We start from the raw sequence: 21,262 nt of genomic DNA on the forward strand, positions 1-21,262 counted from the left end.
CCCTCCGCCCCCAACCACGGTGGCAGCGGGCCGGGCGGGGAGCCGGAACCGCCAGAGGGACGGCCCGCCCTCCTCTCGCGAGAGGGGGGAGAGGACGAAGGTTGGTTGGGCGGCGGGAACTCAGCCAATGAGAGAGCGGGAAGGGTGTGATCGACGGCCCTCCGAGCGCCGTCGCTAAGCCCCGCCCCGGCTGCGGAGGCCCGGGTCGCCGCCCGCCTTTCCCTGCCCTCCCCGTCTTCCCTCCCCTCCCTGCCCCGCTCTTCTCTTCCCGTCTGAGGTGGCGGCCGGCCTCTCTCCTCTGCAGCTCCGTTTCAGCTCCAGCCCTCGCTCCCCGTTCCCGTCGGGTCCCAACACCGGCCTGAGCTCTTTCCCGGTGGCTCCCGGGTGGCCGTATAGCCGCTGGCCCCTCGAGTCCCCGCGCCTTGCGCTCTCCCTGGGCCTCGGTCCTCGCCGTCCCCCGCCATGAATGAGGAGTACGACGTGATCGTGCTGGGCACCGGCCTGACGGTGAGTCTCCCTGCCCCGCGGCCCGCGGCCCGCGCCGCGGGAGGCCGGGCCCACCCCGCGGGGCCGGGCCGTGCGGGACGGCGTCCCTGCGAGCGCTGGGTGGCGTCGTCGTGGGGGGCCGCAGCGACCGGGCGGGAGACGCGACCCGGGGCGTCGGGGGCCTGCGGCAGTGCCCGGCGGCGAAGGCTGGCGGCCGCCGCGCGGGCTTGGCGGGGGCGGGGCGCGGGCCGGGGCTGCCCCAGACGTGCGAGGACAGACGCGGAGAGGGAGAACCCGGCCCGGCGCGGTGGCCGAATGCAGAGCGACGGGGCAGTAAAAGTGGGTGGGAAACGAGCGGAACGGCCCGCTTGGGGTGTGGGTGCCCCTCCGCCTCCTCTGCGGTTGATGGCCTCTCCCGACTGGAAACGGAAAAGCACCAGGCGGGGTGGGGGAGGGCGGGAGCGCTCGCAGCTGCGTTTCCTACTTCGACTGACTTCAGCCACCGCCGCTCGTCGGTCTCGGCCTAGCAGAGCTGGGCGCGAGATTTTGTGACAAGTCGTTGGATAATCACCGTCTTGTAACTGATGCAGTTCAGTGAACTCAGAGAAAATTAGCTTTTTATCCTCCCCCCCCCCACTTCAGATGAGAAGCATTACACATTCCTTTTAACCACCCTCATCGCACTTACTGAGCCTCTGTAGAATTGGAAATGAGTGTTCTCAAAGCTTGTCTCTCCGATGCTTTCTCTCCTGACCTTTGCCATCTCCTGTGGTTTGGCCCGTCCCCTGCGTCCATTGTCTCTCCTGGGGGCTTTCCCCTAAGAAATGGACCGGTGATGGTTTGCTGGGGGCCGGGTTCTCTCCTACCAGCCAGTCCGACGCAGACATGCGACTGGCTGGGAAGTAGTACCAAATAGATGAGGTCACTTACCTAGAAAACTAGTCATTTTGAATGGGAGGGATTCAGTCGAATTTCTTAGGTGGTGAATTGGCAAAAGGGTTGGATGCCTAAATGAACAGGCCTACCAGCCGCGGGGCTGTTTTTCTTCAGTTAATATTTCTAAAGCGTGTAATTGGGATTCCAAGTTTAGTAGTTTGTGGAGGATTTCGCCCATTGGAACGGCTCGGTTGCTGCCAGTGGGTTTTAAGAGCCAGTTCTGTTTTTTCTATGGTTATTGCTGGTCTTTCAGATTTGCTCTTGATTAGGTCAGTTGGATGTGGACAAATGAGCGCAGATCTGTCCTGCAGGTTTCTACATGCCTGGTACAGAAGCATCACTTTGTGTCAAAGATAGCATGGTCTTACTGGATAACAACCAAGTTAAGATAATGCACTTTATTTTAAGTATTCATTTGGGATAATTTTGACCTTTTGATGAGTGGTAGGTACACAACAGGAAATCAGACCAATTTCTGCCCTCACTTTATAGCTGTGATAATTTCAATCCCTGCGAGCCTTCTTAGATTGCTTTCTGAGATGTTCTTTGGGAATTATATCTATGCAGAGCATTCACATTATTACTTTCATTGAGAGGAGTAGTGATGGTGGGATGATTTGGTAATGGTAAATCAGTACCCTCGTTTCATCGTGACACAAAGACTACTTAACGTTAAGTAAGATCACTAAGTTAAAAACCCTCAAATCAGAATTGACTATTGGAGTGAAGATACAACTTAATTTTCTTAAATTTTGGCTTATAAATGTTTAGTGCCAGAGAGGTAACCTAAAAACAGATATACTCTTATCAGTTATGGGTACAGAATTTTAGGTGATGGCTGTATGTCAAGTACTTTTAGTGTTATTAACTTGTTACTTTTAAAGAAAGTGTAAATAAGTGTCAGAGTTACTCTGTTGCCTAGTGTTGGCACTGTTTTGTATCAGTTCCTTCTAAAATGAAGGTCATGGTGATCCACAAATGTTGATCGTAACTTTAATAAATAAAACATAAAACGTGAAACTTGGAACAAAATCATTCTCCAGGAGAAATGGAATATTTTGTATAATTGAATTTTCTAAGGAATTGAGGATTATCCCTTTAAAGAACCACCACTTTCTGAAAAAAGCCTTTCCAAATGACATCACACCTACTTTAACTAAGGAACATAATTTACTCGATAACTAAGATTTCCCATCATGAGGGTTAATTATTGTGTTAACGCTGTAACATAATGAAGCCATCAAGATAACCTGGTAAGCTTGGGTGCTCCTTATTAAATTAACTCAGACTGCTGGCCTTTGTGAGTTCTTCTGTCTGCTGTCATTTTTTCCCTCCCTTACTTTGCTGTTAGGCTGGTGACTTTTGATTTCAGGGTGAATAGAAAACATCTGACCACCTAATAGGCTATTTTTAATTGACTTTGGGGTTGGCAGTAAATTCTTGAATCTTCTTAGTATATAAGGGTAACTAGTTCCACAGCTATTTGTGGCTCTCAGAGGTATTTGTGTTGTTTTGTTCTACATAATAATTCTGGTAAGGAATTACGAATAGAAATGTGTACTTCAGTGAGATTTAACCAGTATTCTCAGTATTACATGTTTAGAAATTATTTTACATCCCAGACATGATTTTATCCTTTTTCTTTATTAAAAGTTTGTGATTTAAGAGAGTTTATATCTGATTTAAAATTTTTAAATTGCCTTTCAGATTTGCTCCTTGAAAATCCTTGCCGTTGCTATGTTAGAGCTTTGTAGATGAAGGACTTTCTGTCCACTGCAGTAGTGATCATAGAGCCAATATGTACAAATGTCTTACTTTTGGAAGGTATAAATATCTTGTAGACAGTCTGTATTTTAAATCCGTTTCAAGCATACTCGCCCCAAAGGATAGAAGTAAAATCAGACACATTTTAGCATCTAGAAGTAGTAGTGAGATATTTGGTTTGAAAAACCACTAACTAAATGTTTTGGCTCACATCCATAATTGGCAATCCCTTCTATCTTCCTTCCCCTTGTACCTGATTGAAGACTCTTAGTGGAGTAATGGTTTACCCAATTTCAGTTATTTAAACTGTGACCGTTGTAATCAGTTATGGGTAATAAAAAGGTAAACACATCTGTGTATAAACAAATAGCTTCTCATATGGAGGGTGACTCTAATAAGAGTTAATATGAGGAAGTGCTGAGTGCTGTGATAGAGCTGCTCGAGTGGGAATTCAGACAGGGGAAGCAGGAAAACCTTCATAAAGAAGGAGGTATGTAAGCTGGATTTTAAAAATGCTGGTAAGCTTCGAGCAGGACGCATGATTTTCTAGGCAGAGTGAGCAGGATGGATTGGTACTGAGAACAGGATGTATATAAGGAATAGGGAGTTTATTTTGCCTGAAACAGAAGGTATGAAGAGGCGGAATGGGAAATTGGGTTGGAGAGAGGGCCTATCACTAAGAATGTTTAATGTATTAGGCTAAGAAATTTGAACTTATCTTTTAGGCAGTGGGAGAGGATTTTGAGCAGGAAAGACATAATTAGAACCAGTTTCAAGAAAAATGATCTTTTGACAGCATTTAATGAGATGCATTCAAGGGACAGATATTTAAAGGAACGTTCCGCTGAAAACATTATTTTTACTATGTTGTTGCTGACATATAATATTGAGATTAACTGATTTAAAAATATTCTAGTTAATGCATTTTCCCCATAGTTCTAGGTAAGTAGCTTTCAAAAGTCACTTTTCTTTAGTATTAATTTTTAGGTATCTTGTTTTCCTTATCACCTTTTTATGTGCATTTATTTTCTGTTTGGGTTTTTTTGTTGTCATTTATGTTTTGTTTTTCCTTGTTAACAACTTTATTTATTTATTTTTTTAAAGATTTTATTTATTTATTTGACAGAGAGACAGCGAGAGAGGGAACACAAGCAGGGGGAGCAGGAGAGGGAGAAGCAGGCTCCCCACTGAGCAGGGAGCCCGATGCGGGGCTCGATCCCAGGACCCTGGGATCATGACTTGAGCCGAAGGCAGACACTTAACGACTGAGCCACCCAGGCGCCCCTTCCTTGTTAACAACTTTAAAATTCAGTAGGATTAGAGTTCCGGTGGGTGCTTAGTTTGGTCACTTCGAAGATCTATCAGAATATTAATGTACTCTGAAAAAAAAAAAAAGAGTATTAATGTACTCTGGCTCTTTTCTCTTCGAAGCTTGCTCTCTAAGCAGGAAGGGGATGGTCATTAATTTTTCCAAGACACCAGGATACTCTTTAGTACCACTGACCTAGGAAATACTGTTTAGGTTGATCACAGTTCATATATAGGAACACCATGCAGGCCCCTTCGGGACGGTGGAGGTATTTTGGCTTAATGTATTTAGGTACTATCCAATTGCAGTTATTGGATAATTATTGCAATTCTGGTGATACGTGCAGGGTGCTGAAGGGAAGTGAACTTCATACCACTGATAGGGCCCTTCTCTCACCCCTGACCTTTAAACCATTTGATCAGTTACCTCTTTTTATGTAGGAGAACATGAAATGCCAAAGTGGCAGATGCCATTATCATAAAGAACTTGGATTCTGAAGATGGTTTTATAGTTTCAGTTACTATAAAGTAACTTGCGAGTTTGTATTCTTACCCTGCTCAGGGCATTTGTGGATGAATTTGAATTAAATGTGGAGTACTCTCATCTGTTAGATTTAAAACTAGTATGTTAATATTCACTAATACATAGATTTTTCTGGTAAAAGTTATCAGTATTGTTGATATATATGATGGGTGGACCAGGTTTTCTAGTGCAAAAAAAGGAAATTAGAGTATTTTCTCTGGCTTTAATGTGCTTTGCTTGTTATTCTATATTCATTAGATAGGTAGTAGTACTGAATTTTAATTTTGAGTGAATTTTGTAAGATTGAAATTTTAAGATCATTAATGTATGCCCTATGCCCAGATATGATTGACAAATTTTATCAGCGAATTAGTTCATCCCATGCCTTAAAGGAAAATGTAAAGTATTACACTTAGGCTACTATGTATTTTATTCTTTTGGCAATGTAAAAGCAATCTTTTATAGAGGGGCTTAGGAGAATCCATGAACCTGAAGATTTAACTAGCTTTTGTCATATTTGTTCCCAGTGAGGCCTCTAAGAGTTGTTACCAGCTCTTTGGACTTCAATGAATCCTTAAATTATTGAGCCCTTTATTTATCCTCCATCTTTAGTGCTTGCTTTAGAGCCATGGTCCAGTGAGTGGATCATGCTTATTTGCAGGGGAGTGTGAAAAGATATATATAGAAGATATGCAACACTCAGAGTTGCTTGCTGTGATTTTGCTTCCAAAAATTGAGCTCTGGAGACTGCCTTTGTCGGCTAGAAATAGGACTGTTTCATCTTCCTCTGTTTATGTCATAACCTGTTTCTGTGAATATAAATTTTATTTTACTTTCGTGTAATATGTTGAACCATATATGTTAGTGCTTCCTTGGATTTTGTTTTTTGGACAAGTGAATTGCTTTTGATAAGATTAGGGTTGATTTTTGTAGTTGTGAAATGCCTTCAGCTCTCTTTATCAAGACATCATTGAAGTGGAAAGGCAAGCCACAGAATGGAAGGTTTGCAGTGCATAGAACCAGTAAGGCACTTTTATCTATCCAAAATATAAAAGGAACTTTTATATAGCAGTAAGAAAAAGAAACCCATTTTTACAAAGAGCAAATAATTTGAATAGGCACTTATCAAAAGAAGATACCGTAATTATCAGTGAACTATAAAAAAATTTAAAAAGTGCTCAACCGCATTAGTTGTCAGGAAATGCAAATTAAACCACATCCTAACTATAGAATGGCTAAAATTAAAAAGACACAAGTGTTGGGCAAGGATTTGAAACAACGGAACTTTCATACACTGCTGTGACAAAAGTGTAAATTAGTATAACCATTTTGGAAAGTTGTTGGGAGTTATCTGCTGAAGTTGAACATAGTTGTGCTTTCCTTGATATATATCTGACAAATGCATAATAAAAACATGTTGAGAATATTTATAGAGCATTATTTATAAGAGTCAAAACTGGCATCTGTCCAGATGCCCATTAATAGTAGAATGGATAAATAAATTGTCGTATATTTATGTGGCATATTCATTCAACTAAAGCCTCTGCTGCCTTGTTACCCAAACTGTGGTCCTTGGATCAACTGCTTCTGCAACACCTGAGAACTTACTAGAACTGCAGAAGGTTAGGCCTCACGCCGAGTATACCGAATCAAAATCTACAGTTTAGCATGATCCCCAGTTTTTTGTTTTAAGTAGGCTCTAAGCCCAAAGTGGGGCTTGAACTCGCGTGATCCAGTGATCTAGAGTCCCAAGCTCTACTGACTGGGCCAACCACGTATCCCTAGCATGATCCCCAGTTGATTCTTATGCTTATTCAAGTTGGAGCAGCACTGCTTTAGTAATGGTTCTCGAAATTGGTCCTGGACCAGCCTCATTAACATTACCTGGGAACTCATGTGACAGGCAAATTCTCAGCCCCAACCCACTTCTGTGGATGGGAGTCCCACAGCCTGTTTTAACGAGACCTCCATGTGATGCAGATGCAAAGTGAAGTTTGAAAACCTGCTTAGAATTTACATTTCGAACACATTTACAGGTGGTACTGAGTTGGGAAGCACCCTTTGAGATCCATCCACTGCTTGCAGGGTTAGGCAGACCTTCTGTAAAGGTCTGTGTAGGAAATAGGTTACGCAGGCTATACAGTCTCTGTCACAACTACACTTCTACTGTGGTACAGAGAAGACAGGTGTAGACAATCTGTAAATGCATGGGAATGGGTGTTTACCAATAAATCTTTACTTATGAAAATTGTGTGCAGACTGGACTTGGCTCCTGTACTTTGGGGACCCCCTGCTCTGTAGCAGTGGGAATAAGTACATTTTAAGAACACACAAAACATAATTTGGACGAATCTTGTAAACATAATGCTGAACAAAAGGTATATACAAAAAGGATGTACTGCCTGATTCCATTTGCACTCTTAGAAATCATGAGAGGGTGTGGGGTTGTAGTTAGGACTGGAATAGGGCATGAAGTGGCCTGGAGCACTCATAGTGTTTTGTGTCTTGATCTAAATAAGAAATGATGCATCTCCCTAGAATAAAAATTGAACCAGACAGTAGTTAAAAACCTTTAAAAATACTAAAATGAATAGATATATTATGGAGTAAAATTAGAAATACATATGAATTTTCAAAATAAAGGTATCAAAGACTTCTAGGGGAGTGAGATTGTTCTCTGCTACCTAGGGTCTTTGGGATAAATCTGAAAAGCTCTAAGGATTAATGAAGATACATGGAATTTCCCTTTTCTTAAAAAAAAAAAAAAAAGTAAAGCCTTGATCACCAAAACCCTGGTTTAAGAGTTTTGAGTGAATGTGTATCCCATCTCTGTGTTTCTTCTCATTAATTCATTAATCATATTCTTTCTTGATTTTTTTCCCCCCCTCTATCTTGATAGGGTGTATCTTAGTATGAGACTGGACATTTATAATTATTGCCCATTTATTTGTTATCCTGGATGCTTCCTTTAGAGCTCCAGTTCTCAAACTCTTTGGCTTTGGGATCTATTTACACTCTTAAAAATTAAGGATCCTGAAGAGTTTTGTTTATAAGGGTTATATCTATCAATATTTATCATTAGAAATCAACACTGAGAAATTTTAAAAAATATTAATTCACTTAATGATAAACCCATTACATGTTAACATGAATATGTTTTACGAAGTGTAACTATATCTTCCAAAACAAAAGTGAGAAGAGTATCATTGTTTTACATTTTTTAAGAGATTTATTTATTTTTCAAGATTTTATTTATTTTAGAGAGTGGGCATGGGCAAGTGGGCGTGGGTAGAGAGAGGGAGAGTCTTAAGCAGACTCCTTGCTGAGCGTGGACCCTGCCGTGGGGCTCAATCTCACAACATGAGGCAAAACCAAGAGTCTGTTGCTCAACCAGCTGCACCACCCAGGTGCCCCTGTTTTACATTTTCTGCACATCTCTTTAATGTCTGGCTTGAAATATAGCTGGATTCTCATCTGCTGTGGTGTTCAGACTTTTGTGAGATAATGCCCTAGCTGAAGTATATGAAGAAAATCAAGCCTCATACTGATGTGTAGTTGGAATAGGGAGGAGAGCCTTTCACATCGTTGTGGATATTCTTTGATTTATACCAAAACATAAATGGCAGGTTTTTTTAAACGATTAATAACAGTATGAAATCTGTAACTACACCTGCCAAATACCTAAGTCTGAATAAATTGATCAGTTGTTCTTTCAAATAAAAATGATGATCCGTGAAAAAAAGTCGCTGGTTCAGCTTAACAAATCAGTTGTACAAAAGGTTTTCCTTGAGCCAGAGTTACTTTATGTGGACTTTCCATTTTGTTACACAGAGTATTAAAGAGGTGGGCATTCAAGGGTGTACGTTAACAGAGGAAATTTTTAATGCTTCATCAAGGACATTCTTAAGTGAAATTAGCCTTGTTTTTTTGTTTTTTGTTTTTTGTTTTTTTTTAAACTGAGCGCCTGGGTGGTGTACAGTATGATGACTAGCACAGTGTGGAGCTACTGCCCTAATTTTTCTCTACCATTGGTCTTGCACCATCGGTGCTAATGTCAACACAGTGAAAAAATAGTGAATAATGTCTTAGTGTTATGAAAATAGTCTTAACCTTGAGGCCCATGGGGTTCCACAGACCACACTTGGAACCCTAGTCGCTTTAGGGCTTTGTCCTTAAGTTATGTCATATATTGTACATACGTAAGTATTAGTTACTATAAGAGTGTTTAATGAGGGGCTTTTATTTTATTTTTTAAAGATTATTTGAGAGAGAGCACACGCAAGCATGAGTGGTGAGGCGGGGGAGAGAAGCAGACTCCTGGCTGAGCACGGAGCTCGATGTAGGGCTCGATCCCCGGACCCTGAGATCACGACTCAAGCCAAAACCAAGAGTCAGATGCTCAACCGACTGAGCCACCCAGGGGCCCCTAATGAGGGGCTTTAAAAAAAAAAAAGTAGCTGGGGGGAGAATGTGTCTGTTTGAAACATGTGGTAACACTTCACTTCTTTTGAAGATAACTTATGCTTTCCCTGTAGGAATGTATCCTGTCAGGTATAATGTCAGTGAATGGGAAGAAAGTTCTTCACATGGACAGAAACCCATATTACGGAGGAGAAAGTGCATCTATAACACCCCTGGATGACGTAAGCATTGGAGCACTTTTGTGCGCCTTTTCTTCTCTGAAACTCGTACTCGTGCGCCTCAGCCTCACTCCTCAGGGATAGGGTCGGTTTTCCTAGCTAGACTGTGTAGCCTCCCGTTGGCTCAGGGCCGGCTAGTTTTAGGGCTTGCCGATGCATCAGTTGGGGCCTCACTGCCGTCGGCGGCAGTTACCGGTTATCTCCTGAAGGGCAGGGTATGGACTTCTGATGGGGATTTAATACACGCCGAGCACAGTGCCACAGCTTTCCACATGGTCTTACGTGTCCCTCCAGTTACTCAGAGGGATTTTTATCCCCATTTTTCAGATGACAAAGTAGTCTGTGTTATTAAAATCACAGAGAAGGATTGTGAACCTAGGTTGTAAGACTCCAGAGCTTTAGACTCCTTTTACTCTACTCCCCTGCTTCCTGCTTTTTTAAGACTGTGGGCACACGAAGCATTTCCGAAGTGTGTTTTGCTGAATATTTCTCGGTGAGGTTTGTTCAGCATCCGCACACGTGGGTTCGAGCCATACTGCGTGTTTCTGGAGATACACAGTTAACCAGTTACTATCCATCAGGACTGATGAAATAGACTTCATATTTTTATCAGAATTTTTTTTCTGTATTCAGGCCTACAGAAAAGTTGAAAGAATAATACCAGTGGATCAACCTTCCATCTGGATTTAGCAGTTAACATTTTGCAATATTTGCTTTATGTGTTTTTTTGTTACTGGTTTGAATCTTTGAAAGTAAGAGACATCATGATACTTGACCTAAAAATTTCAGCATTCTCTGGCTAAAAATAACATTCTCCAACGTGATCATAATATCCTTCATTATCACATTTAAGGAAATTAACAGTGATATCCAGACCACAGTCAGATTTCCCAGTGATGCCAGGAATGTCATATGTTGTGTGTGGTGGCAGTGTTTTGTTTTTTTTTTTTTTAACTACTTTAAACATTGCTTTTGGTGTTGTTTCTCTTTATTCTTTTAGTCTGCAGAAATCTCCCCGCTTTTTTTTCTTTTGAAAAGTCCAAGCTAGCTTATAATAAAGCATTGTTGTGTAGTTCGTATTGCATCACGTCAGGAGGCATAGAATGTCTGAACTCGAGTTACTTCATATGCCAACTCTGACCCGAGGTAAAGCAATGACCACCAGATCTCTTCATTGTTAATAATCTGTAGAGTGATATGTTGGCATCATTCCTTCCACCCTGCGTACGCTTACTAGTCTTCAGTAAGGTGAGCTGTCTTTTTCCCCCTCCCCAGTGAATATATTCAAGGACTTGGGGATTTTTTCTTAGTAAATATACCAGCTTTGTTTATTCGCTTCCACATTAGCAATAAAATGAATATTCCCAAATTTCAGACCATAAGCTTCTTTTTATCTAGAGCTCCTACTCAACTCACATAAGATATAAATTAGCTGGAACTAACTTTAATTGTCTTTTTTGATTTGAAGAATCCAGAATTTATTTTTGATTCCTTCCATAACTACGGAAACAAAATTAAGCCTTTTTGTTAGCTTTTTATTCAGGAGAGAATGAGTTTAAATGATTTCTACAAATGGTGTATCTGCAGAGCTAGTGTGTCATTGACAAATTGTTTTGTGTTCTTGCTTTTCTGCTAGTAAAAAATACTACCTCTGTAATACTTATTTTAGCATTCATGAGTGGTGTATTTAACTTAGATGTGTATTGGAATTTCTCTAAAAATTTTATCCGATAAAAAATGAAATGCCGTTGTTAGACTTTATCTCATCTGCCGGTGGTCAGTTATGATACCAAAACCCCGTCGTGGAAGAATAGCATAATGACAAGTAAATTTTGTTCCATTATGGGTTGATTTTTGTTTTGGTTTCAGTTATACAAAAGATTTAAAATACCAGGAGCACCACCAGCATCGATGGGGAGAGGAAGAGACTGGAACGTGGACTTAATCCCTAAGTTTCTCATGGCCAATGGTAAAGCATTCTGACACTTTTGGCGGTACATTGAATCCGATTTAAAAGTAGACTCTAGCTCTTGACAGAGAGTGTTCCTCCAGGTATGTGAAAATAGATTTTGTTCATGGCAGCAGTTTGGTGAGTAGACGGTGGGCCGTTAGAGGCACCTGGAGTCAGTCAGAATGGAGGAGGGGGTGACCCCTTCCTGACTAGTTCTGGAGACGTAAGGTTAGGACACGACACAGTGCGTGTGAAAACCGGAAGCGTCTGTGACAGTCTCAGGTAACTGGACCTTTAGAAGCAGTTTTTTTCCTAGTTTGGAGGCTTTTAAAATTATTTTTCACATTTTTCTCATATTTTTAATTAGAGCTAAACTGCTATGATATTAGTGCCTTTTTCTGAAATGACATTAAAAACTAGGTTGTTGGTATGAAGTCTGTTTATGTCCCATGAATTAAAGTATGAGCTGCCCTTTCCTGTTTTGGGGTTTTTTTTTTTTTTTTTTTTTGGTTTTGAGTTTATATTCTATAGTTTCTTTTAGTGGAAAGATCTTATTTGAATTTTCGCTGAAATTTATTTAAGAAGATTTTATTTATTTGAGAGAGAGAGAGAGTACAAGCAGGGGGAGTGGCAGGCAGAGGGAGAAGCAGACTCCCCTCTGAGCAGGGAGCCCAGGACCCTGGGATCATGACTTGAGCCAAAGGCAGATGCTTAACGGACTGAACCACCCAGACACCTTCTCTGAAATTTAAAGTTACCTACCTAAAATTCTTTTGAAATAAATTGTAAGCACTTTTTTTTATCATATGAGTAGTAAAGTTATTTCATTAAAATTAGAAAACACAGATAAGTAGAGAGGAAATAAAATTTATGTAACCAGAATCTCACCATCGATAATCATGGTTAATATTTTGGTGTATAACCTGCCAGGCTGTGTGTGTGTGTGCGCGCGCGTGTGTGTTGAATCTCACCATACGCCCCTAGACACGTAGTGTGGGGAAAGAGACAATGATTTTTTTTAAATTTCATTTTATTATGTTAATCACCATACATTACATCATTAGTTTTTGATAGAGACAATGATTTTTTTAAGGCTTTTATTTTATATTGCCTGATCTGATTCTCACCAGTAGCCTGTGGGACTGACCCTTTCCCAGTACCTTTACTAAGCCTGAGTATTCTTTATTTTAATTTTTTTAAAAAAATTTTATTTCCTTATTAGAGACTGAGAGTGCCTGTGCACAAGCTGGGAGAGGGGCAGAAGGAGAGGAAGAGGGAGAGAGAATCTGAAGTAGACCTCCCTCTCCCCCCGCTGAGCACAGAGCTGCAGTCAAGGCTCGATATCACGACTCTGGGATCATGACCAGAGCCAAAACCAAGACTCAGATGCTTAACCTACTGAGCCACCCAGGCGCCCCATCTTCATTTAAATTTTTGTCACTTTGTCATACCTAAAGGCAAAATAATGGATCGATTATTTATTTTAAGTTGGCTTCACGCTCAACTTGGGGCTTTGAATTCATGACCCCAAGATCAAGAGTTGCATGCTTTCCACATTGAGCCAGCCAGGCGCCCCATGGATTTTTTAAAAGTATCTATTTGTTAGAGAGTGAAATGATTTCTAGATGTTTATTGACTTTCATATTGGCCAGCCTTAGGCTTTGTACGTTTTTCTTTTGAGGTTTTTAAATTTTTCCTTATTGATGTGAAAGAGCTCTATTTTATAAAGACCATGGAATAAGTACTCCTAGTGTATTTGAAGGTATCTTTTCCAATCTGTGATTGGTTTGCATGTAGCTGTGTTGTATTTTTCTTTCGTACATAAGCTTTTACTTTTCATGTAGCTATATAGATTGATTTTTCTTTTTATTGTTTTTGATTTGGAAGGGTATGCTTAAAATTTTACTCTTTACCTCAAGGTTATAAAAATACTAATATTTGCCATTAATGGTTTTATAGTTTAATTTTTTCATTATAAAAATAAATTCACCTATTTTACCTTATAAGTTAATTTATTTGTTATCCTGTTTGAGACTAAATTTCTTTGGTGTATAGACAGATGATATTTTTAATTGTATGCCTGGTTTTATTCTCTATCTGAAATCAATGTTCATTATATTTTTTATTTATTTTTTTGAAGATTTATTTATTTATTTTAGAGAGGGACAGGGGAGAGGGAAAGAGAATCCCAAGCAGGCACCATGCACAGCCTGGAGCCCGGGGCGGGGCTCTGATCTCATGACTCTGAGATCGTGACCTGAGCGGAAATGAAGAGTCGGATGCTCAACTGACTGAGTCACCCAGGCGCCCATGAAATTAATATTCATTTAATTAGTGAAGATTGAATAATATAAACATAACACAAATTCTTGAAAATTTTTGCCTTTTAGTTGCCTCTCTTTATAATAGGAACTTACAGGAAATTCAAACCTATTCGCAGTAGAACTATAATTCTAAACTTCATACCTCTAATAATTATGCATATAGATTTTACAAAACCAAGTTGATGAAGTTATTAATCTTGAAGTTGTAACATTAAAAACATACTTCTAAATATGCTCAGCAATAGGTATGCATTCTGATTGTCCCGTTTAGAACATGGCATTCGAGACTTTTTGGTAGGGGTTGTTGGATGATGTTAGAAAAAACTGGGAAGCCATTATTATAAGCCAACAATAAATGTACTTTTATTTCTGCTGGTTTTTGAAGGTAGTAAGACTTAAGTTATAGTTTGAATTTTGGGACTTTTTTAGGTCAGCTGGTTAAGATGCTGCTTTATACAGAGGTCACTCGCTATCTGGATTTCAAAGTGACTGAAGGGAGCTTTGTCTATAAGGGAGGAAAAATCTACAAGGTTCCTTCCACTGAAGCAGAAGCCCTGGCATCTAGTAAGTAATTTTATTTTATTTTCTCAGAACATTGAGATTTTACAAAGGAAAGGAATCTTAGAGATCACATTTAATGTCCCCTGTCTTGACAGCCATCTGTCCACTCATCCAGTTAACAGTATTTATTGAATGTCTGTTCTGGGCAGTTGAGAGTACATCATTGAAGAGAATGTTCAAAAACCCCTACCTCCGAAGCTCAGAGAGGGTTAAGTGGAACTTGGTGCTGGTGTGGGTCAGCTGATGCTCTTTTCATCCTAATGATAATTCATAAGAGTTACTGTTTTTTTGGGTGTTTCCTGTGTGCTAGGCACTGTGCTGAACACTTCACATTCATTTTGTTATTTGACTTTTGAAACACCTTCACAGGGTAGGGTTTCCATGTTACAGAAGAGGGAACTCAGGCCTGAAATCCCCTAGTTACGTAAGTGGGAAGATTAGTCGAACCTCTGGTAATATTACTCCAGCGCGTGTGTACTTCCATCACTGTACTGAGCTGACCACCTGCGTCTTAGCCAACCTGCCAAAAAAGAAAGAACTTTGTTCTGGTGAAACTAATCTTCTAATTGTTGCTATTGTCATTCTCTGAAATCTGTTTTTAGGAATTCCCAGTGAGTATGGAGTGATTTTATTCTTTTCTCAAAATTATTTCCTCTTTCGGCTCAACCAGAGGTTCCTGATTAACATTTTCTATTCCTACGTCTTTTCAATAGCAAACATCCCTAAAAAAGACGTGTTTGAGTTGTTGCACAGAGCAGTTTGAGAAAGGAGAATTTGGATAGCTAATGGGTGGATGAATTTTCTATAGTAAACGCTCCCGGAGTTTAGGGGAGGGAGCTGTTTGGATTGGGAGAAGTGCCAGTAAATTCTCAGGGATTATTTTGGCTTGAGTGTGGGAAACTTCTCTCACCTAAAAACCTAATTTGAATTACTTTGGCAACTTCTCTAACTCCATTTATTTCCTTCTTGCTATCAGGGGACAAAATGTTGAAAGGTATGACTTACATACAGTAGAATTTACCTGTTTTAGTATGCAGTTGTATGAATTTTTACCAGATCCCTGTCTTCTTGGCAACTGGTTTTCTGTTAACGAATAAGATCTTGAAGTCAGAATGGCAGGCAGGAAAATCCTCGGCAGAATGAACGTGTAAGGAAAGGTGTAGAAGTGGAGAAGTTCAGAAGGACGAACAAGAACAGTTATTTTATAATTTTAATAATAGCTGACATTTTTTGGACATTATGTGTAGGCGTGTATGTACTAAGGCCTTTATGGGTTTTCTCCACCCTTTGCTGCCTCTCTGAGATGTGGGTACTAGCATCTTTAGTTTACAGATGGGAAAACTGAAGTATACAAGTAGAAAAGCAAAGCCCAAAGTAGCAAAGCTCATGACTGATAGAACTGGTCTGAGGCCAGATTTGTTTGACTCTAGAACCCTGTACTCGTAACCTATAATTATATAGTATAAAAATACAGATTTTTTTAAATTTTTTATTGTTATGTTAATCACCATATATTACATAATTTGTTTTGAAAATACAGATTTTTAAAAGCTATTTTAACAACTCTCCTCTACCTTCTAGTTCTTTTTTTTTTAATACTAAACATTTCTAGCTTCCATCCCATAGTTGTTTCTTACATAATATGCCACTCTTTGCCACTTTTCTCTGGGAATTCTGATTTGTCCAGATTATCCAGTGTACAGTACCGTGGGAGCCAGCAGCCAACCTAGACAAAGTACTCCAAGCGTTGTCTGCTCACTCAGTCTCAGTGAGACTAGAACTTTTCTAGGACAGTATATTTCTGTTCACATGGCCTAAGGTTACACTGGCTTTTTTAGGACCTGTACTCACTGTTGGTTCTTGTGGCAGTTCATGTGAAACCTCAAGGTTCCAGTAAATATTTGGTGATTGGTCAAGCGTTATTTTAATCACATCAGAAGTATCTTTGACCCCCTAAAGTCATGTTGAACATGGATATGTCCAGAATTGTTTCGAGAAGTTTTCATGAATGGCTTTGAAATGTGTCCAGCAAATTCTTCTGTCTTAATTTAAATCTCTAGCTTGTTTATTTATTCTCACTCTTAACTGCGTGGAGCCCTGTTTATGTTGCGCACCTTTGCCAGCAGCGAATCACCTTTCCTGGTGCAGAGCTGAGTGACCTCCAGGCCGGGGCGGCCTGCAGCAGCCGGAATTAGGTCAGTTAGGTCCACTGGCAGGTTGTGTACTGGGTACCGTACTTCAGGAGTGTTTTTTGACACTGATTTCCACTCTCACTTTTTTTTTTAATGCTGTGGTCAGATTTTTTTTTTTAAATTGAAGTATGGTTCCCACAATGTTCCATTAGTTTCGGGTGTTCAACATGGTGGTTCATCAAGTCTGTGCCCTGCTCGCTGCCACGTGTAGCTGCCGTCTGTCACTACACAGCGCTGGTACAGCCCTCTGACTATACTCCCTGTGCTGACCTTTCATCCCTGTGACGTATTCGTGCCGGGACTGGAGGCCCGGGCCTCCCTCTCCCCTTCACCCATTCTGCCCAGCCTCCCATCCCTCCACTCCTGACATCCATCAGTTTGTTTTCTGTATTTATGGGTCTGTTTCTGCTTTTTGTAAGTTTGTTTATTCATTTATTGTGTTTTTATAGTCTACTTGTAAGTGAAATCGTATGGTGTTTTTTTTTTCTTATTTCACTTAGCATAATACCCTCTAGGTCCATCCATGTTGTCACAAATGGCAAGATCTCATTGCAGTTTTGATTTGCATTTCCCTGATAAGTGATTTGGGGCATCTTCTCTTGTGTCTGGTTATCCTCAGAAATAGAAAAAGTTCTATTAAGTTGCTCTGCCCATTTTTTCATCAGACTTTTTTTTTTTTTGATATTGGGTTGTATAAGTTAAGTTCTTTATGTATTTTGGATTTAGCCCGTTATCAGATGTATCATATGCAAATATTTTCTCCCATTCCATAGGCTACCTTTTTGTTTCATTGATGGTTTCCTTTCCTGGGCAAAAGCTGTTTATTTTGGTATAGTCCAACATGTAGAAGACAGTTGCTGTGGCCGATGTCAGAGAAATCACTGCCCGTCTTGTCTTCTAGGTGTTTTATGGTTTCCTGTCTACATTTAGATCTTTAATCCACTGTGAGTTTATTTTTGTGTATGGTGTGTGGTGTGCATGTGGCTGCCCAGTGTTCCCAGTGCCATTTGTCGAAGAAACTGTCTTTCCCCCACTGGATGGCCGTGCTTCCTTTGTCGTAGATCAGTTGCTCATGGACGTGAGGCTCTGTCCTGCTGCACTGATCCGTGGGTCTCTCTTTGTGCCAGTACCAGACTGTTTTGATCAGTACAGTTTTGTCATAAGTCTTAAAATCTGGCATGGTGATACCGTTAGCGCTATTCTTTCTCAAGGTTGCTCTGGCTTTTCAGGGTCTTTTGTGGTTTGGCACAAATTTTAGTATTATTCTAGTTCTGTGAAAAATGCTGTTGGTATTTTGATAGGGACCACAATGAATCTTTGGGTAAGTATGGACATTTTAACAGTATTCTTCCCGTTCTCCATGGTCAAATATTGTATCTGTTGAAAGCTTTCATTTTCTTCATGAAACTGCTCTGGATTTTGTAACTTTCAATGTTTTAAATGTCTTGACCTAAGTATTTTTTTTGGTAAATAAACCTCAGTGTGCAAGTGAAGGAAGGAAAGTAAAACAACATTTGAAATGATGTGAAGATACTACTCAGAAAACTGAGTAATTTGGAAAAAGATTTTTTTCTGACTCTTTTATCATATAGTTGAACGTTTTTCTTTCTGTATTGTAAATCCGGTATGTGGATAACTTCTCTTATATTTGCTTGCATCAGACAGTATGTGAATTGAACATGGAGTATGTCGTTACGGGTCATGTACCCTTCTAGGTTCAGGGTAGGGCAGGTTCAGCAGAGGGGGAAAGTAAACAAAAAATGCTTTTTTTTCTCGAGCTTAAATTAGTGGGAGACAGGCTATAAATACGGAAGAGGACATGAGATGGTGATAATGCTGTGAGGAGAGGTGAAGGGACGTGGGGGGCACAGTTTTAAATAGGGCAGTCAGGCATTGTCAGAGGGAAAATTGAACTGTATTATATTGGTGGTCTTATTTTCACTCCTGACAACTAAACGTAAGTTGGTGCTTGTGTGGTCATAGAATATTTTTTTTTAGCCTTGTACTTTCTGTCCCATTTTTTTATTTTTTAATGTTTTAAAAATTATTTTTTCATGCATGCATGCATTCATTCATCCTTTTAAAGTAAGCTTTTAAAGTAAGCTCCATGCCCAATGTGGGCTTGAACTCATGACCCTGAGATCAAGAGTCCCAGGCTCTACCAACTGCACCAGCCAGGTGCCCCCGTCCATTTTTTTTAAAGCTAGGTTGTAAATATAATTTAAACATGTTAAGTGTAGTCAGATATCATTAGTGGCCTCATGATCGTTTTAATTTTCAGTTTTGTTGATTTCAACTATAGTCTCGGGGGAAATAATATTCAAAATATTAAACCATTACACTGTTCACGAGAGTTTGTTGTTTTTAAAGTAGTCACATAGTTTAGGAAAGGGGATAGAGCCAGAACATTTTTTCCCTTTGGTCTTGTCTTCCTAGCAGCTGTATACTCAAGTAGGACTGCTGACCAGTAAGAGAGCTGAGGGTTTATGAAGTAGTTTATACCTGTCTCCCTAGCTTTTTTTTTTAGTATAAAAAGTGGTTAACTGATTATCTAGGACTTTATTAAAGTAAGTGTCCAGCAGCATAATCATCTTTTCTGTGAAATGCTGGAGTGAATGTTAGCACACAGAGAAAGGAGGAGCATTCAGAATTTTAGGCAGTTGGCTGAGTATAGATCAGAGTTGTCAAAAGAAGAACATTCAGGTGGATGCTGTTGTGAATAATAGTTTTTTCATAGTCATATTTGCCTTGTTCCTAATAAGAGACATAATTAAACATATTCCATTTAATTAAGTACTGGTTGTAATTACTTGAGATTGTAGAATTGAAGACTTAATAACTGATCTGTTGTAATTATGTTGGTTTATCAGAAAGCGTAGTGAAGGTGGAAGCCATACTGTGTACAAGCCCCTGTCTTAACGCCGCACACTTCCTTAGAGAAGCCTCAGATCATAATGTGGCACATTTAACCTTGCCTCTCACACTGTCTTTTCCACAGTGTCCTAGTGTGAATGTTTGCTTTTTGACAAATTCTTTAGGCTTAATGGGACTGTTTGAAAAACGTCGCTTCAGAAAATTCCTAGTGTATGTTGCCAACTTTGATGAGAAAGATCCCAGAACTTTTGAGGGCATCGATCCTAAGAAGACTGCAATGCGAGAGGTGTACAAGAAATTTGACTTGGGACAAGATGTCATAGATTTTACTGGCCATGCCCTGGCACTTTACAGAACCGATGAGTAAGTGTTTTGGGTTTTAGATTTATATTTTTCTTGGAACTGTCACCAAATTTCTCAGTTCTCCAGAATGGAAGTTCTAACAAAACAAGTAGATAACCATGTTATATTATGAAAGGTTCCAGCTGTAAATTAGTGTTAGAACCTTTTAGGTAATATGTGAAAGTAGTGAAATAAAATCTTTTTAGAAAAACATTTTAAATATTTATTTTCTAATATTTATTTCCTTTATTTTAGCTATCTAGATCAGCCATGTTGTGAAACCATTAACAGGATTAAGCTTTACAGTGAGTCTCTGGCAAGATACGGCAAAAGCCCATACCTTTACCCACTCTACGGCCTCGGAGAGCTGCCACAGGGATTTGCGAGGTCAGTGCCTGTCACTAACCTGGTCTCCTTCCGTGGGAGTACAGGCCACGGGGCTGGGAATGGTGGGAGGTCTGTGAGCCGTGAGGTGCTTTTCTTTTTATTGAAATAAACTTTATATATGATGAAACCACAGATCTACAGTAAAAAGTTCAGTTTCATAAGTGTACAGACCTGTGTAACCAATGCTGCAATCAAGAGAAGAAATTGTTTAGTCCGGGAAGCCCCCTGTGTCACCTCATGATCACCACCACCCCCCCCCCCCGCAGCTCCATCTGTGACTTCTTTCACCGTAGATTCCTCGTGCATGTTCTGGAAGTTCATATAAAAGGAATAAGACGAAGTGGACTCATTTGTGGCTGGCTTTTGTTTAACGATATGTTTGAGATTCATTTATGTGGCTGCATATACTGTGGTTCATTTTAAAAATATGGAGTGGTTTTCCCTTTGCACATGGACCACAGTTTCCTGTTGCTGGACATCCGGGCGGTTTCCAGGTTGGGCCGCTGGGAGTGCAAGTACTGAACGTCTCTGTGGCCCGGTAAATATGCAGGGCCAGGACCGCTGGTTGCTACGGAGGATAGACGTGTGTGCTCAGGAGACCCCGCCAAGCGGCCCTGCGGGGCGGTGGTGCCGCCTGCCGGCCCTGCTGCGGTCAGGGGGCTGGGGGGTGGTCCCCACTGCTCCGTGGGCTGCTCCCCCCGCCTTGTCGCAGTGCTGTCCGTCTTCCTGATTCTCATCACCCGAGGAGGTGTGACATGCTCTCTCACTCTGGCTTGACCTTGCAAGTCCTGAGAACTCAGGTTGATCACCTTTCCATGAGCTTTTTGGCCATTTGTATGATTTTGTGATGTGATTGTTGATGTCTTTACACGTTTTTAAAGATTGGGTTATCTTTTCTGGTTTGGATTTGTAGGAGATCTTGAATGCTGGTGGCAGGTCTTTTGTCAGATATATGTATTATAGATGTTTTCTCC

The 21,262-nt window shown here is 40.4% G+C and overlaps 1 protein-coding gene across 1 annotated transcript in view; it reads left to right on the plus strand.

The window, feature by feature from the left end:
• Nucleotides 1–227: 227 nt before the first annotated feature.
• GDI2 (GDP dissociation inhibitor 2) overlaps nucleotides 228–21,262 on the plus strand; it is a 31,213-nt gene continuing 10,178 nt past the window's right edge. The window contains exons 1-6 of the mRNA XM_028114664.2: nucleotides 228–507; nucleotides 9,553–9,660; nucleotides 11,527–11,626; nucleotides 14,362–14,496; nucleotides 19,724–19,922; nucleotides 20,157–20,288. Coding sequence (XP_027970465.1) covers nucleotides 463–507; nucleotides 9,553–9,660; nucleotides 11,527–11,626; nucleotides 14,362–14,496; nucleotides 19,724–19,922; nucleotides 20,157–20,288 — 719 coding nt within the window. The 5' untranslated portion in view covers nucleotides 228–462. The remainder of the gene's footprint in view (nucleotides 508–9,552; nucleotides 9,661–11,526; nucleotides 11,627–14,361; nucleotides 14,497–19,723; nucleotides 19,923–20,156; nucleotides 20,289–21,262) is intronic.

This window comes from Eumetopias jubatus, unplaced genomic scaffold, assembly GCF_037043125.1.
Source record: "Eumetopias jubatus isolate StellerSeaLion01/CBP00866 unplaced genomic scaffold, mEumJub1_p1.0 scaffold_8, whole genome shotgun sequence".
NCBI lineage: Eukaryota > Metazoa > Chordata > Mammalia > Carnivora > Otariidae > Eumetopias > Eumetopias jubatus.